The 15181-nt window shown below is 58.4% G+C and overlaps 2 protein-coding genes across 2 annotated transcripts in view; one reads left to right on the forward strand and one right to left on the reverse strand.

Moving 5' to 3' along the window:
• The first annotated feature begins 292 nt into the window (after window positions 1–292).
• ARHGAP33 (Rho GTPase activating protein 33) lies at window positions 293–12141 on the forward strand. The gene is made up of 22 exons (XM_027855499.1): window positions 293–371; window positions 2115–2212; window positions 2366–2450; window positions 2618–2698; window positions 2866–3000; window positions 3134–3226; window positions 3758–3880; window positions 3962–4039; window positions 4130–4196; window positions 4282–4347; window positions 4465–4614; window positions 5316–5418; window positions 5560–5704; window positions 5794–5876; window positions 5989–6096; window positions 6300–6445; window positions 7221–7362; window positions 7447–7592; window positions 7690–7764; window positions 9313–9945; window positions 10109–10503; window positions 10733–12141. Exons 1-22 carry the CDS (start codon window positions 366–368, stop codon window positions 11549–11551), a joined length of 3777 nt encoding a protein of 1258 aa, XP_027711300.1. The 5' UTR covers window positions 293–365; the 3' UTR covers window positions 11552–12141.
• Window positions 12142–12156: 15 nt separating this feature from the next.
• The window catches only part of LOC114038262 (inactive serine/threonine-protein kinase TEX14-like), a 6372-nt gene continuing 3347 nt past the window's right edge, over window positions 12157–15181 (reverse strand). The window contains exons 9-17 of the mRNA XM_027855498.1: window positions 14939–15132; window positions 14680–14837; window positions 14352–14545; window positions 14061–14273; window positions 13822–13962; window positions 13572–13717; window positions 12562–12645; window positions 12427–12464; window positions 12157–12262 (exon numbers count right to left, since the gene is read on the reverse strand). Of these exons, the coding sequence (XP_027711299.1) occupies window positions 12240–12262; window positions 12427–12464; window positions 12562–12645; window positions 13572–13717; window positions 13822–13962; window positions 14061–14273; window positions 14352–14545; window positions 14680–14837; window positions 14939–15132 (1191 nt within the window). The 3' untranslated portion in view covers window positions 12157–12239. The remainder of the gene's footprint in view (window positions 12263–12426; window positions 12465–12561; window positions 12646–13571; window positions 13718–13821; window positions 13963–14060; window positions 14274–14351; window positions 14546–14679; window positions 14838–14938; window positions 15133–15181) is intronic.

Below are 15181 nucleotides of genomic sequence, written 5' to 3' on the forward strand. Positions count from 1 at the left end.
CGCTTTGTTTGACAGCCGTCCGGACAGCTCCCGGGGGCGGGCCTCGTGGGGCGGGGCCCAGCAGGCCCGTGACCAATGAAGAGCCGGCGGGGCGGGGGTGGGGCTTGCCCTCCTCTTTGGCTGGCCGGCGCCCTCCCAGTTCCCGCCCCCTGCGCGCGCCCGGCCGTTGGGGCCGTTAGGGGCGTGGCCTCGCCCCGCGCGCCCCTCTCCCCATTGTGTCGCCATGGCGGCAGCGGAGGCGGAGGCTGCGGAGGAGGAGGCCCTGGCCTGAGGAGGAGGAGGAAGAGGAAGAAGAGGAGGAGGAGGAGTGCGGCCTGGGACCCTCGCCCGCCCGGGGTAACAGGGTGACGGCGGCGCAACTGGCCATGGTGGTGAGCGGGACGGGGGCGGTGTCCTGTCCGCCTGGGTGGTGGGGCAACGGGGGCGGGGCGGGGCCCTGCTGCCGGGGCCTCCGTCCTCCCCTTCCGGGGGTCCGCGTCCTCCCCTCCCGGGGTCTTTATCCTCCTCTCAGTGAGTCCTCCATCCTCCCCTCCCGGGGATCTCCGTCCTCCCCCTCGGGGTCTCCATCCTCCCCTCCTGGGATCTCTGTCCTCCCCTCCCGGGGTCTCCATCCTCCCCTCCCGGGGTCTCCGTCCTACCCCTCCTGGGATCTCCGTCCTCCTCTTCCGGGGTCTCCATCTTCCCCTCCTGGGATCTCTGTCCTCCCCTCCCGGGGTCTCTGTCCTCCCTCTCAGCAGGTCTCTCCATCCTACCCCTCACTGGGCTCTGTCCTCCCCTCAGCCCAGCCTTCTTCTGTCTGGTCAGCCTGATTCTATCCTCCTCTAAACCCGATATGTCTTCTACTTCAGCCCTGCCTGACCTCCTTGGCCTTGGCCACATCTTCCCCCTTATCTGCCTTCCCCTCACTCTGCTCCATCCTCCGTGACCCCTCCTCAGCCTGGTCCCGTCCTTCATCCCACCCTGACCTCTCCCTTCAGCCTGATGACTCCTAGTCACCTCAGGCCACCCGAGGGCTCCTTTTGTCCCTGGCCCAGCCCCTTCATTCTCTCTGTTGCAGAGCCATAGCTTTTCTCATCCCGACTTAGCCCTCGCCCACTTGGTCCATTCCTCCGACCTCCCCAGCTACCCGCTCGTCTGCTCCCAGCCCTTGCTGGCTACTCTGACCCCCTTCTGCCTTGATCCCATCCTTTGCCTCCAGCCTGGGCATTCTTCGTGTCTGCCCTGCCCCCATCACAGCTTTCCCCCTGCTGCTTTACCCGGGCCTGTGACCAACCTGTCCCAGCCCCATTTGGTTCAGCCAATCATTTCTGCCAGATGGGGGTCTTCTTTCACCCTTCCCCTCTCCTCACTGGCCCTCATTTCTTTCTTGGTCTATCGGAACAGTGTCCCATCCTCGCTCTGACTACAGCGTCTTCCTGATTTGCCTGTCTCCACAGAATGCCTCATTCCCTATACCCCTTCTGCATCCTTTCTTCCTATCCCATGTTAGGGGACTCTTGGAGCAGCTGATGGTGCAATGGATAGAGAGCTGGGCCTGGAGTCAGGAATACTTGAGTTTGAATCCTGCCTCAGATACCCACTACCTGGGTGACCCCGGGCAAGACACTTCTTCTCTGTCTGCCTCAGTTTCCTCATCTGTAAAATAGGGATAATAATAGCACGTACTTCCCAGGGTTGATGTGAAGATCAGTTAAGATAATATTGTAAAGCATTAGGACAATACCTGGCAGAGTAGTGCTATATAGTTACTATTATTGTTGTATCTATGGCCTCCTCTCCCCCACTCTCTCCATCCAAAGATTCCCCACCACACACACACACACACACACACACACACACACACACACGTACATACACACCTTCTCTTCTATGCACTTCTTGACATCTCATCACAGACGATAGGTGCTACCTTCACGGTGTCTGGAATGTTCTGGCCCTGCCTTTGCTTGCACTCAAGAGTCCTATTGGACTTCTTTTTTTAGTCCTGTGCCAGCCACACTACCTTGTCTTCTTCTCTGACTCTGCTGTTGAAGAAATAGCATCCGGGCTTCTTTTGTAACTCTAGGTTCTAGCTAGGGGCCAGGCATTCCTCAGGCACCTTTCTTTTCCCACAGGCCAGAAGCACAGATAACCTGGATGGTCCAGGAGAGGGGCCCGTACAGCCCCTACCTCCTTCAGGGGGCTCTAACGTGAAGGGGAAACCTGGCAAGAGGTAGGAAGAGATGGGTGCTGCTTGGGATTGTAGGAGGTGAGGTCATATCTTGAGCTTGGCCAGGTCTCCCCAATTCTAGGGGACCCCAGTTCTAAGTTCAGCTTAGGGGACTGGACCAAGGTGCTCAGGGTGACCTGTGACTTACATCCCTAGGATCTCCGCCCCTCGTGGTCCTTTTCCCCGGCTGGCTGACTGTGCCCATTTCCACTATGAGAATGTCGATTTTGGCCACATTCAGGTACTTGGGGTCCCCCATCTGGGCATGGCAGCATGAGAGCCCTGAGATGACCACTGCCCCCCAGAGCAGCCCCCTTTCCATTTGCCTGCTCTCTCTCCTGTTGCGTGTTATGTGGTTGGGTTTAGTGCCAGAACCTGGGCCTTGGATCCTTGATTTTTCCCTTTCAGCTGCTGCTCTCTCCAGATCGTGAAGGCTCCAATCTCCCTAGCGATAATGAGCTGGTGTTTGGGGTCCAGGTGACCTGTCAGGTGAGACCCTTGATTCTGCATTTTGCCTCTCAGCTCTACACTGACTGATCAGTGTTAGCCTAGCCTCGCTCCCAGTTTGTCCCAGATTGACCCATGAACCTTCCCCAGCCTGAAGTTATGAGTACAATCAGTCACTTTTACCCTGCTTGACTCCCTGTTTCCCACAGGGCCGGTCCTGGCCTGTTCTCCGAAGCTATGAGGATTTCCGCTCCCTGGATAGCCATCTTCATCGCTGCATCTTTGACCGTCGGTTCTCTCGCCTTCCAGAACTGCCCCCAGCTCCAGAGGGCTCCCGGAACCGGGTAGAGCCCCACCCTCTGCCTTGCTCCCTACACTTCAAAACTGGGAACAAGCGGCATTTCAACAGTAAGGGATGGAGGGAAGGGAAGCTGCTTGGTTCCACCTAATCCCTACCCCGCTTTCTTCCCCATCCAGCTGCTAGTGCCACTGCTCCTACAGTATCTTGAAACCCTCTCTGGACTGGTGGACAGTAACCTCAACTGTGGCCCCGTGCTTACCTGGATGGAAGTAGGAGTTGTGTGTGTGTGTGTGTGTGTGTGTGTGTGTGTGTGTGTGTGTGTGTGTCTGTGTGTGTGTGTGTGTGTGTGTGTGTGTGTGTGTGTGTGTATGTGTTCTCAAAAGAACAAGAGTAAGAGAGGGAGAGATAGAGAGAGAGAGGAGAGAAAGAAAGAGAGGAGAGAGAGAGTATGAGGGAGGGAAGGAAATAGACCAGGGTGTAGGAAGCGAGCCAGGCTAAGTGTTTTAAGTTGAAGGGCTGGATCAAGGGTAGGATGCATGAAAGACAGCTGTGGGCAAGTAAGGGAAGAGTCACTTAGCAGAAAGAGCTGGGTTATGGCTCTCTCTGTGTCACTGCGTCCTGAAGAGAACGTGAGCTGTGGTGAAGAGTATGGGCTTCGGGGCAGGGAGGCACATGCATATCAGAAGGGCTTGGGAAATGTCTGGGGAAAGCATGTAATGGGAAAATCCTTGTGAGTGGGAGGATGGGAGTGTGCCTTCAAGGAGGGCCACCACCTTCGTCTCCCTCTGCCCCGCCGCCAGCTGGATAACCACGGCCGACGGCTGCTACTCAGCGAGGAGGCCTCCCTGAACATTCCTGCAGTGGCCGCAGCGCACGTGGTCAAACGGTACACGGCACAGGCCCCCGATGAACTGTCCTTTGAGGTAATGTTTCAGGGGAAGGGGCTGCAAGGCTTGTTTTGGATATTGACCCTCCTCTGACTCCCACTTGCTCCCCATTCTCAGGTTGGTGACATTGTCTCTGTGATTGACATGCCACCCACAGAGGACCGAAGCTGGTGGCGTGGGAAACATGGATTCCAGGTAGAAAGGGGGCAGGTGAGAACCTAAGGGGGTGAGAACCTTGAAGGATGTCGGGCCGTCTGACCTTTGGCTTTTGACCCTTCTCCTTAGGTTGGTTTCTTCCCTAGCGAGTGTGTGGAGCTGTTCACCGAACGACCAGGCCTGGGGGTCAAAGCTGGTAACAGCTAGTGGGCAGTGCCAGGGGAGAGGGTGGGGGAGGGGGGAAGGGACCTCAAGCCATCCATGCTGGTTTCCCCCCACAGATCCTGATGGCCCCACATCCAGCATCCCAGCTCCCCTAAGGGAGGGCCCTCCCTCTCTCACGTCAGGTAACAGAACTGAGGCTGTCATCCCCTGGGCCCTGTCCCAGCCCACCCCCTCCCCTCTGTGCCTCTCCCTTCCATTGAGTACTCTCTTTCTCTCCCACCACCACTACCGCTGAGCAGTGCCCCGGCCCCGAGGAAAGCTTGCAGGCCTCCTCCGTTCTTTCATTCGCTCCCGCCCATCTCGTCAGCGACTACGGCAGCGGGGCATCCTTCGGCAACGTGTCTTTGGCTGTGACCTCGGGGAGCATCTCAGCAACTCTGGCCAAGATGGTGAGGTCCTGGCCCAGGCCTAACCTTGGTTGGCCACTCCCTAGCCTCCCAGCCCTCTAAAAGGGGTTACTGTAGTCTCTCCCTGTTGGTACAATTATAATAGCTGGCATTTACATAGTTGTTTAAGACTGTATCTTATTAGAGGCAGCTAGGTGGTACAGCGGATAGAGCACTGGCCCTGAAGTCAGGAGGACCTGAGTTCAAATCTGGCCTCAGATCAAACACTTGACACTTACTAGCTGTGTGACCCTGGGCAAGTCACTTAACCCCAATTGCCTAAAAAGAAAAAAATACATAAAATAAAAAATATAAAGATTGTATCTTATTTGATGTTCTCAACAATCCTAGGAAGTAAGTACTACAGGTATTACCCCCATTTTACAGAGGAGAAAACTGAGACTCAGCAACATTAAGTGATTTCCTTCATGGTCACTAGTAAGGGCCGAAGGTAGGATTCACATACAGGTCTCATCTAATTCCAAATCCTGCATACTCTGTTAGGCCATGCTGTGTCCAGACGAAGTGTCTCACAGTCAATCAGTTACAAGTGAAAATGCAACCCTCCTGGAGACCCCCGCTCTCTTATCCCCTATGGGACATCCCTGTGTATTTGGCTCTGTTCTTCCCCCACCCCTTTTATAATTCTCATCCCCCTCCCCTGATCACAGCCCCTTCTGCCCTGACCCCATCATCCTTTCTAGTTCCCCAAGTCCTGCGCTGTTGCTCAGAGTTCATCGAGGCCCATGGTGTTGTAGATGGCATCTACCGCCTCTCGGGTGTTTCTTCCAACATCCAGAAACTGAGGTAGGGAGGCCAGAGGCCAGGGAGGGAGGGAGGGTGGCCTGCAGGGTGCTGGGTTTGGGAGGAGAGCACAGGAAGGCGGGCCCTGAAAGGAGAAGAGGCTGTGGGAGCTCTGACAGCTTTTCCACCCTTGTGGGGTCTCAGGCATGAGTTTGACAGCGAGCGGATCCCGGAACTGAGCGGACCGGCCTTCCTCCAGGACATCCACAGCGTCTCTTCCCTTTGCAAACTCTACTTTCGAGAGCTGCCTAACCCCCTGCTCACCTACCAGCTCTATGGAAAATTCAGTGTAAGTCTGAAGGGGGCCACGCAGGGGGCCCCGGCGTGAGGCTCAGCCCCAGCCTGCGCACACCCCGCTCCTTCACCTTGTTCCCCCAGGAGGCCATGTCTGCACCTGCGGAGGAGGAGCGGCTGGTTCGTGTTCACGATGTCATCCAGCAATTGCCCCCGCCTCATTACCGGTATAAGTAGGGAGTGGGGGACGGAAAGAGGTCGGGCTGGGCCCCTGAGGGAGGGGTCCCTGTTTCAGAGGCGCTCAGTGAGTGAGCCTTGCCCCTCCCTGCCCTGCACCAGGACTCTGGAGTACCTGCTTCGGCACCTCTCTCGGATGGCCCAGCACAGCGCCAACACCAGCATGCATGCCCGAAACCTGGCCATTGTGTGGGCTCCCAACCTGCTTCGGTGAGTTAGGGAGGGAGCAGCCAGCCTGCTCCCTGTATGGAGGCAAGGCACAGTGTGGTTTCTTTGTACCATTAGCCCTTTGCATAGTGCCTTAATCTTAGCAGGCGTATAATTAATACTGAATTGAATTAAACGGTCCTGGTCTCGGGGGTGCTCCCAGATCTTTGGGGACCTCCTGAGCCCCGCATTCTGGCTGCCTGCAGGTCAATGGAGCTGGAGTCAGTCGGGCTTGGTGGGGCTGCTGCCTTCCGCGAGGTTCGAGTGCAGTCTGTTGTCGTGGAGTTTCTTCTCAGCCACGTGGATGTTTTATTCAGTGACACGTTCGCCTCAGCAGGCCTAGATCCTGCAGGTACGCCCGCTCCCAGTGCGTGTGGCCCGATCCTCTTGGAGATGGTTGGAAGCTCACTCTCCTTGGGGCTGGGAAAGCTAGCCATGGGCTGGGGGAGGGTGGAGCCCCACCATTACTTCCCTGAGCCTCTCTGGGACTCCGAGAACCCTGCCCCCTCCCCCGGCCTCCTTCTCATTTCAGCTCCTCGACTCAGGATCTCCCACTGGTCCAGGATGCTGCATCTCCACCACCCTCACTTAGCTGCCTCAGGGGCCCCTTGGGACTAGTGGAAGCTGGGCGGGGTGTTGATAGGTCTGATGGCACGTTACTGGATATTCCCAGTTCCCTTAACTCTTGAGCCCCCCCCCCCCCCCCCCCCATTTTAGAGATCACCTTTTCCCGAGAAACCCCTGCCACATCCCCTTCTCTCATTCCCACCCCTGCCCCACAAACCCTGGACCCCTGCGAGACACGGATCATCGGCCGGGCCCTCCTGAGGTAACAGACGGCTTTCCTCCTGCAGCTGCTGCCGCCTCTGCCTCATCAGCTCATTCCTGCCTCCTCCTCCCCTCCCCTCCCCTCCCCTTCCCTTCCCTCCCAGGACCCAAGTTGCCCTGGCCCCACCCCCCACTCCCCACCCCCACCTCCATCCCAGGGTCCCTGCCTTGCTGATCCCTGGCCGGGGGCTTGGCCTGCCAGGGCTCTCAGGGGAGGTGGGGGCTGTGCTTGGCTTTGCCTGCAGGGTAGATGGGATGGCTCTATGGGCTGACAGACTTTTCCACCATCACTCTCCCAGGTCGCTGTCTCCTCTCCAGGCCCAAGTCCCTTGTGGGCAGCGGACCCTCCACTCGCCTCCTCTCCCTAGAGGAGGCTCAGGCTCGGTCACAGGGTCGGCTGTCTGGACAGGGGGCCAAGGCTTCTGCTTCACCTGAAGACCAGTGAGTAACACTAGGGATCGGGGAGAGTGGGGAGAAAGGCCCTGACCCGGAGAGTGTCCCATCTCACTCTCTTGTCCTGTATAGGAGGAAGGGGGTCATTGGAGAGAAGCGCAGGAAACCAGGTGGCAGCAGCTGGAAGACCTTCTTTGCCCTGGGCAGAGGCCCCTCCTCGGTCCGAAAGAAGCCTTTGCCCTGGCGTGGGGCTGGTCAAGGGTCCCAGCCGCCCCCAGGTGAGCAGGCTCCCGGGCCCAAGGCGGCAGGGCAGGCAGACAGGGTGGGGTGCAGCCTTCCCACTAACTGCTCCTCCTGTCTCTTCTGGAAACCCAGGTGGCCCAGTGGAAACGGCCCCTCTACGCTCAGCCAAGAGCGAGGAGTCCTTGTCATCCCAGGCCAGCGGAGCCGGTGAGGACCCAGCCAGGGGTGGCCGGTTCCTGGGGCCTCCGTGGGAATCACAGTCGGGGGGAGGTGGGGACAGAGGGAGATTGGGCTCAGCAAGTGTTTATTGTGTCTCCTGTGAGCAGAACCTTCTGCTTAGAGCTACCCACTCTGTGCCCTCCAGGGGCTCCCCATCAGGCAGAGTAGATATGTGGTACACAGAATAATGTGTCACACATGGTGCTCCATGCAGTCCAAGGTTGGGTCGGGGGAGGTTGCGTCCAATAGGGCCTCAGAAAAGGACCATCAGAGCTGGAAGGAACCCCAGGGGTCATCTAGGCCACTGCCCTGAGGCCCCAAGAGGTTATGGGATTTATCCAAGTCACCCGGGTATTAGAGGGAGAGCTGGCATTGAAAGCCAGGGTCTTGGACTCCAAATCTGCCTCTTTCCACTGCCTCAGGCTGCCTCCCCATGGACACCCCAGAGGAGAGGAAAGGGAATTGTCTTGAGATGTGGATAGAAATTCAACGGGGAGAGGGCAGATTGCAGACCTACAGGACAGCAGGGGCGTGTGGCGAGGGCAGGAGCAGAGGAGCAGGAGACAGGAGGAACCTGGTTGGGCTGGGGCAGAACATCCCTAAAGGGGAGGATGAGGAGGTGAAACTGGAAAAAGAGCTTGGAGCCAGATTGTGAAGGGCCTTGAATGCCAGTGTGAGTGAGCCCTTCTTCTAGGCCATGGGGAGCCATGCTTGGCTTTTCAGCTGAGCAGTAGCCTGACTGTCTAGGAAGGTGGGTGGGAGTAGCGGTGACAGCTCTGTTCTGGCTTCCAGCCTTAACTCTAGAGGCAAATCCCTTTCCCTCGTTGGGGCTCAGTTTCCCTGTCTCTGAGGTCTCTCTGAACACTGAATGAGTCGGTTTTATTCCATTGAGCATTGATTTTAAGTGTGCTGGGCCCCGGGGACACCTACTGCAAGTAGCTCCCACTCTGCTGGCAGTCAGGAGTAGGCATGGGTGGGTACAGAGAGCTGGCAGGGGCACAGATGGTATGACGAGGCAAAGGAGAAAAGAAGCCAGCGTGCTCTTGGAGAATTAGGGAGGAAAGCTTCATTCAGGCAGGACCAGTAGCAAGGGAGCCTTTACAGATGAGGCAGCAGAGCTGGAGATGAGGGATGGGCACCAGGAGACAGGCCCTTCCCCTCTCTAGGCCAAGGGATTGGCCGGGGGAACCTCCAAGGTCCCGTCCAGCTCGGGGCCTGTGAGCCAACAGCGAGCTGCTGCTGGGGTCTTTGGGCGTGAAGAGAGCCAGCTCTGTCTTCTGAAGAGCATTTGGGCGGATTTCTGAATGCTGGCTCCAAGAAGGGGGAGCCCCATCCGGTGGGCCGCGAGGGGACAGGTGACTTAGGGACAGGGCGTAGATAACAGTGCTCCTGCCACCTCAGGGAATGGCCTGAGAAGCTGGGAAGGAGGGGCGAGTTTGGGGAAGGATGCCAACAGGCAGAGGCTGGGGCCAGATAGAGGACGGCAGTCATCTCTGTAGAGACACGCCTCTAGCTGGGCCTCCCGCCTCCCCGCAGGCCTGCAGAGGCTCCACCAGCTGCGGCGGCCCCGCTCCAGCAGTGATGCTTTCCCTGTGGCTCCTGGCCTGGCAGGCTCCTGTGAGAGCCTTTCGTCCAGCACGTCGTCTTCCTCCTCCAGCGGCACCTCCTCTGTGGGGAGTGGGGAGCTGGCAGGCTCTCCCCCGCACCGGGTTTCAGCCTGGCTGGATGATGGTGACGACTTGGACTTTAGCCCCCCTAGATGCCTGGAGGGCCTGAGAGGCCTTGACTTTGATCCTCTCACTTTCCGCTGTAGCAGCCCTACCCCTGGGGACCCTGCCCCTCCTGCCAGTCCTGCCCCCCCAGCCCCTGCCGGCTCTTTCATCCATAAAGCCACGCCCCCCACTCGTTCTCCTCGAGGCCCAGCAAGCCCTGCCCCCGCCACGGCCCTGGATATCTCGGAGCCTGTGGCTGTCTCTGTGCCCCCTGCTGTGCTGGAGCTGCTGGGGGGTGGTGCCCCTGCCACCCCATCCCCTCCGCCTGCCACCCCTGCTCCCCAGCTCATCCCCCTGCTGCTGCGCAGTGCCGAGACTGAGTTGAGTGACAGCTGCCAGAGGGAAATCCGGAGTAAATTGTCCTTAACCAGCCAGAGAGACCTACAGGGGTCACTAAGTGAGTACCCCCCCCCCCAGCATGTGGGCTCAGCCTCACTCCTCTCAGGGTTCCTTCAGGGTCCCAGGTGACAGAGCCTCCATTTCCAAATTCCCAACCAAGCCCTCCATTCTGAGGCTTTCCCCATCTCCTGACCTTTGTCTCCTCCTCTTCTCTTGTACAGGTCCTGTGCCTGGGTTTGAGTCCCCACCTCTGCCTGTGCCCCTGTCTCTCCTTCGCCCTGGAGGGGCCCCTCCCCCACCTCCCAAGAATCCAGCCCGCTTGATGGCCCTGGCTTTGGCAGAGCGGGCTCAGAGGGCAGCCCAGCGGCAGCGCCAGCAGGAGCTGGGGGGCACAGTCCCACCCCTACCTCGCTCCCCCTTCCGACGTTCCTTGTCCCTGGAGGGGGGTGGGGAAGCTCCAGGGGCCGGGGGCCCTGGGCCCCTCTTCTCCTTGGTGAGCTCCAGCCACCAAGCCCCAGGTTCCCGAGCCTCCTTGCAGCGGCAGCAGAGTGATGGCGGCCTGTTGCGCACACACGTTTCTGGTCCCCCACGGAGGGAACGGAGAGGCCCTGCACAGGTCAGTGAGAACAGCAGGAAAGTCTGTCTCTTTTCCTCCAGGGCACCCTTATTTTTGTAGAGTTTTGGCCCAATTAAGATTTACCCATTTCTTCAGCTCCAAAACAGCATTAATAAAAGTTGTGATAGCACATGTTATCTAGATACCTAAGTCCCCAAACAGAGGGGCTCCATCAGCCCAGACGAGCCATAAATCTGCAGCTATCCACAGATCTCCTTCTCCTTCACAGGTGCCTGCCTCCTTTTTCTCCTCTGCTGCGACCTCTCCCAACCCCAAGGAGCGCCCCTCACCCTTCTCTGGCCCCCCCAAGCCCCCTCTTCACTCCCTGGCTACCCCTCCCTTCCGGCCTGGTCCCCAGCTCCCTACCCGGAGGACCTCACGTGCTCCCACACTGCCCCCTGAGAAGGGGGAAAACCTATACTATGAGATCAGTGGGGGTGAGGGGCCTCCCTACCTAGGCCTGCCTAGGCCTTGGGCTTCCTTCCACCAGGCCCCTGAGGGGCTCAATGCTTCCTATGGGCTTCGGGAACAGTCACCACCCCAGGGACCCCCTGACTTCCTCTTCTGCTACCCCCCACCCCCACCTCACCCATATGCCCCGGCGTTACAACCTTTTTCCCAACATAGCCGCCTCTGCTACCATCCCCAGGAATCCCGGCGCCGCCTGGCCCATCTGGAGCCTGTCTATGTCAATTTGCCCCTAGGTGGGGGTGGACCCTCCCCTACCTCCTCCTCCTCTTGTTCTTCCTCCCCTCCTGCCCACCCCCGAAGTCGCTCTGACCCTGGTCCCCCGGTCCCTCGACTCCCCCACAAGCAGCGCTCACCTTGGGGACCCCGGCCTCCTCGACCCTGGGGGCCTCCAGATCCCCTCCTACTCTACCGGACACCCACCCAGGCCTATGGGAAAGGAGGCGGGGAGGGTCCTCATGGGGTTCAATATGGAAACGTGGGGGATGGACATGGAGAGGGGGCTGGTCCCCCACCCTCCTACCTGCCTCCCCCAAGCTGGTCCGTCCATGCTAAGGGCCAGACGCACAGCTACTGCTGAGGCTGGAGAGCCCGTCTCCTAAGCATCCTTTTTTGTAAAATGACTCCCTATGTTGGTGAATGGGAATCCTTGGAGCCCTAGCTGGCTGTGCCTGTTGATGATGACCTAGGTCCCCCCAGAGGACCCTCTGCCATCACTGGCCCTGGGGCCCCAATTCATTTTGTAATTTTCCCCAATTCCTCAAGTTTCTAACTTTGTAAACTGGTTCCAATGTGCTCTCATAACCTGTTAACTGTAGTTTCTCTGCCCTCCCCACAAAAAACTTTGTACACCTCTACTGCCCTGGGATTTCTTGCACTAATATGGGGGAGATTGAAGATGAAAACACTTCACCTCCCCCCAACTCCCAGGATCCCCCAGCATGTCCTGCTCCCCTCCCCCTTCTCATTGCCCTGTACGTGCAGCTACGAATGTGTGCCCAGGTGAAGGGCATTGGGGAGTGTGTGTGTGTGTGTGTGTGTGTGTGTGCGCGCGCGCCCAAGTATGCACATCTGAGTGCGTGTGTCCCTGCTGAGCTCCCATCCTGTGTACTAAACATTTAAGAACAAATTTTAACATTAACAGAAATAAAAGTAAAAATGAACTGTGAATTTTGTCATGTGGTATATATCCAAGCTGTATGACTGGGAAAGCTTTATTGGAGTAGGGTCAGGTAGCCTGCATCGGCCGGGCTCAGCCTCATCCACTCTCAGCTCATCGGCTTGGGGGCCCCTGAAAGACAGAGTCAGAGAGGCCATGACTGAGCCACATTCCCCTCAGGGACCCTTATTCCAGCTAGAAGGACCAGGGTTTGATTGGGGGAAGAGCTCGGTCTTGTTCTCGTCCCACCCCCACCCCATCCCTTGTCCTCCTTTACCTCCCCCCCCCAGCCTCACCCTGTAGCTCTGTGATGATCTCTTCTAGCAGGTCTAGCCTAGGGCGGGGGAGAACACAAGAGGCTGGGGTCATGGTGGGGACCCCACAGAAAGTGGAGAATGCTTGGGTGGGGGAAGGGATCACTAGCTACTTACCGCTGCAGGCTGGTGTAGGGACCAGCTTTAGCCAGTTCAGGGACCGACATCTGGCGTGGGAAAGAGGGTGGTGGAAGTGTGGACCTGGCACACAGTAGGTGCTTCATCAACACTGGCTGATTATTAGGAAAGTACTAAGACCTGAGTTACAGGGTGGGATGTGGACCCTGGAAAGTCAGCCCCTTGGAGCTTCTGCTCCCTCTGGCGTCCCGAGAGAGCAGACTTCCTCTTCTGTCGTCCACCTGGTCTGGCCAAGGCCAGCAGAGGCCCGGCAGGCTGCCCTCTCCATTCTGTGCTTAATGACTACTAGACTTCCATGCAGTGCTCACCTTTAGGCCTCATCAAAATACAATCATTCTTCCTCGTTGTACCTTTCAAAGCCCAGCACCCCCCTTCAAGCCTTCCACCATCCCTGTCATTTCTCTTTCTGAATCCCTGTGTCTTTATGTCCTATCTTACGCACTTAATCCATCCCCACTGATTAGATCATGTCAATCCCAGGGACCCTCAGCCCCCCAAAATGTCTACTGAATGACAACATGAAGGAGAAGGAGGACAGGCAGCCTCTCAGGTCCTTAGTCTGAGGGTGGGCAGGGCAGAGCCTATCAAAGTCCATCAATTTGTGTTGCTCTCCTTGTGATGAGGTGCCCAACTGAGGACCCCCCTGCAGTAATGCTGAGAACGGGCCTTGCTCCTTTCTATCCAATGTCTCTGAGCTCTTCAGACTGTGTGGGGCTCAGGAGCCCCCTGCAGGAGGAGGAGCCCCATTTTTGTCAAAGACACCTTGCACCCAGCCCCCAGATCCCTACCTGGGTCTGACCCTCCTGTCTGTCCAGGCGTCAGGCCTGGGCCATAAGGTCTGTGCATTCCTGAAGACTGGGGCCACCTGGGGATGGGGGTGGGGGTGGTCCTCAATCACTGGAAGAGGGGGGAGGAATCCTCAACCCAACTGGGGAGGGTATCTTCACCCGCAAAGGAAGGGAAGGAGGAAGGGGCTTGTCCTCACTCACTTTGAGGGCAGGTGTATGGGGATGCGGATGCCTCTGGGACATCTCCTAATGGATCTTGCAGGGCCCGGTTCCTGGCTGAGAACCTTCGCTCCAGTCCCTCCAGGGAGCCCTGGACCTGGCCCAGCAGGGAGGCTGCTCCTCTCAGCCTGGTGAGACGGGAGGAAGGGGCTGGGTCAGTGACAGGGCAGTTAGCAGGCAGTCAGGAGATGGGAGGAGGGAAGGTCAGCAGAGGCCGAGGGGCCCTCACTACCTCTGGACTGGGCATCTTCCTCTGGTCTGCTGGTGACGCTTCTTCAGGCTGGGAGCTCAGGCTGAGGCTGCTTCCCGAGTCCAAGGCTGGGGAGCTCCAGGTGTTCCCCCAGGCCCCGCTGCTCTCAGGGGACTTCAAAGTCTAGAGGGGGCATTGGAGGAACACAGAGCCTCCTCTCTCTATGCCCCAGCCAAGTCCCCGCTGCCCCCAATTCTTCCTCCCACAAACACCCGCATTACCTCAGATGGTTTGAGGTTTGGGGCCATCTTGGGGGACGGAGGTCTAGGTGTGCTAGTGACCTTGGGATCCATCTCAGAGAGCTGCTCTGTGTGTGCAGGACGTTCACCTTCCCTGCCCACTTGCCCCGCCTTACCAGGTGGTGGTGGTGGGGTCTTTGGCTCTGAAAGGGGGCCGCCCAGATTGCCCAAAGAGGCTTCTTTGAGTGCAGACTCCTACGGATTGGACAGCCCTGTCATTGTCTGCTGGGGCCTGCCCCCGTGCCAAGTTTCATCGCCCAGCCCAGCCTGTACCTGAGCCAACACCAGCCTCAACTTGTATCGGGTATCCTGCAGGCTGCCTTTTCTGTCTCGAGGCTGCAGCCCCAGTCCTGCCTTGACCAGGGGCCGGTAGGTCAGGGGAACCTGGGGATCGAGCACTGGCGCCTCCCCAGACTCCAGCTTTGCTTTGACCTGCAGGCCTTCTTGCCCAGCCCAGGGAAGGTTCCCTACGGCATGGGGGGAGTGGGGGGGGTGGAATGGAAAAAAGCTCTAATTAGGGGCACAACCCTGTTACAGGAAGGTGGTCAAGGGTGTTTTGGGGTAGGAGGTTAAATCGGGGTGGGGGGGAGGCATTACTAACCAGTAAAGACCTCTTGGGTCAGAATGCAGAAGCTGTAAAAGTCAGAAGTCAAGGCGGGAGGGTCCCCCCGAATCAACTCCAGTGGCAGCCAGGGGTACAGCTCAGACGGTGGAGGTAGCCCTGGGCTTGGGCCTCCCCAAGGATATGCTCGCTCTGGCCTGCAGAGCCAGAGGGAGGGAGAGTGAGACAGATGCATAAAGGCAGAGGCTGCGGCCTGGGGAGCAGGGTAGAGCAGAGCTGGGCCTCAAGGGTCACTCACTGGGGCCGGGGCAAGGATCGCCCGTGCTCCAGGTTGCTGACTTTGGCCAACCCGGGTCGAACCAGCTGGACTGCGTGGGAGCTGAGGCCCCCGTGGGCCCGGGCCTGGCCTTGGAGGAACAGCAGGGCCTCCAGCACCTGTAACAGCAGCTGCCCTGGGGGGAATCCAGGGGGGATTCTGGGGCAGGCCGCATCCTAGTAGGGAAAGAGGCCAGTGTCTACATTCAGTTACCTCACCTGGCCA

Source organism: Vombatus ursinus, unplaced genomic scaffold (genome assembly GCF_900497805.2).
Source record: "Vombatus ursinus unplaced genomic scaffold, bare-nosed wombat genome assembly UNPS02010822.1, whole genome shotgun sequence".
Lineage (NCBI taxonomy): Eukaryota > Metazoa > Chordata > Mammalia > Diprotodontia > Vombatidae > Vombatus > Vombatus ursinus.

Coding starts and splice junctions, on each gene's coding strand:
- ARHGAP33 (XM_027855499.1), top strand. Junction 3,001..3,133: donor CAGAGGGCTCCCGGAACCGG/GTAGAGCCCCAC, acceptor TTCCCCATCCAG/CTGCTAGTGCCACTGCTCCT. Junction 4,040..4,129: donor GTGGGAAACATGGATTCCAG/GTAGAAAGGGGG, acceptor CCTTCTCCTTAG/GTTGGTTTCTTCCCTAGCGA.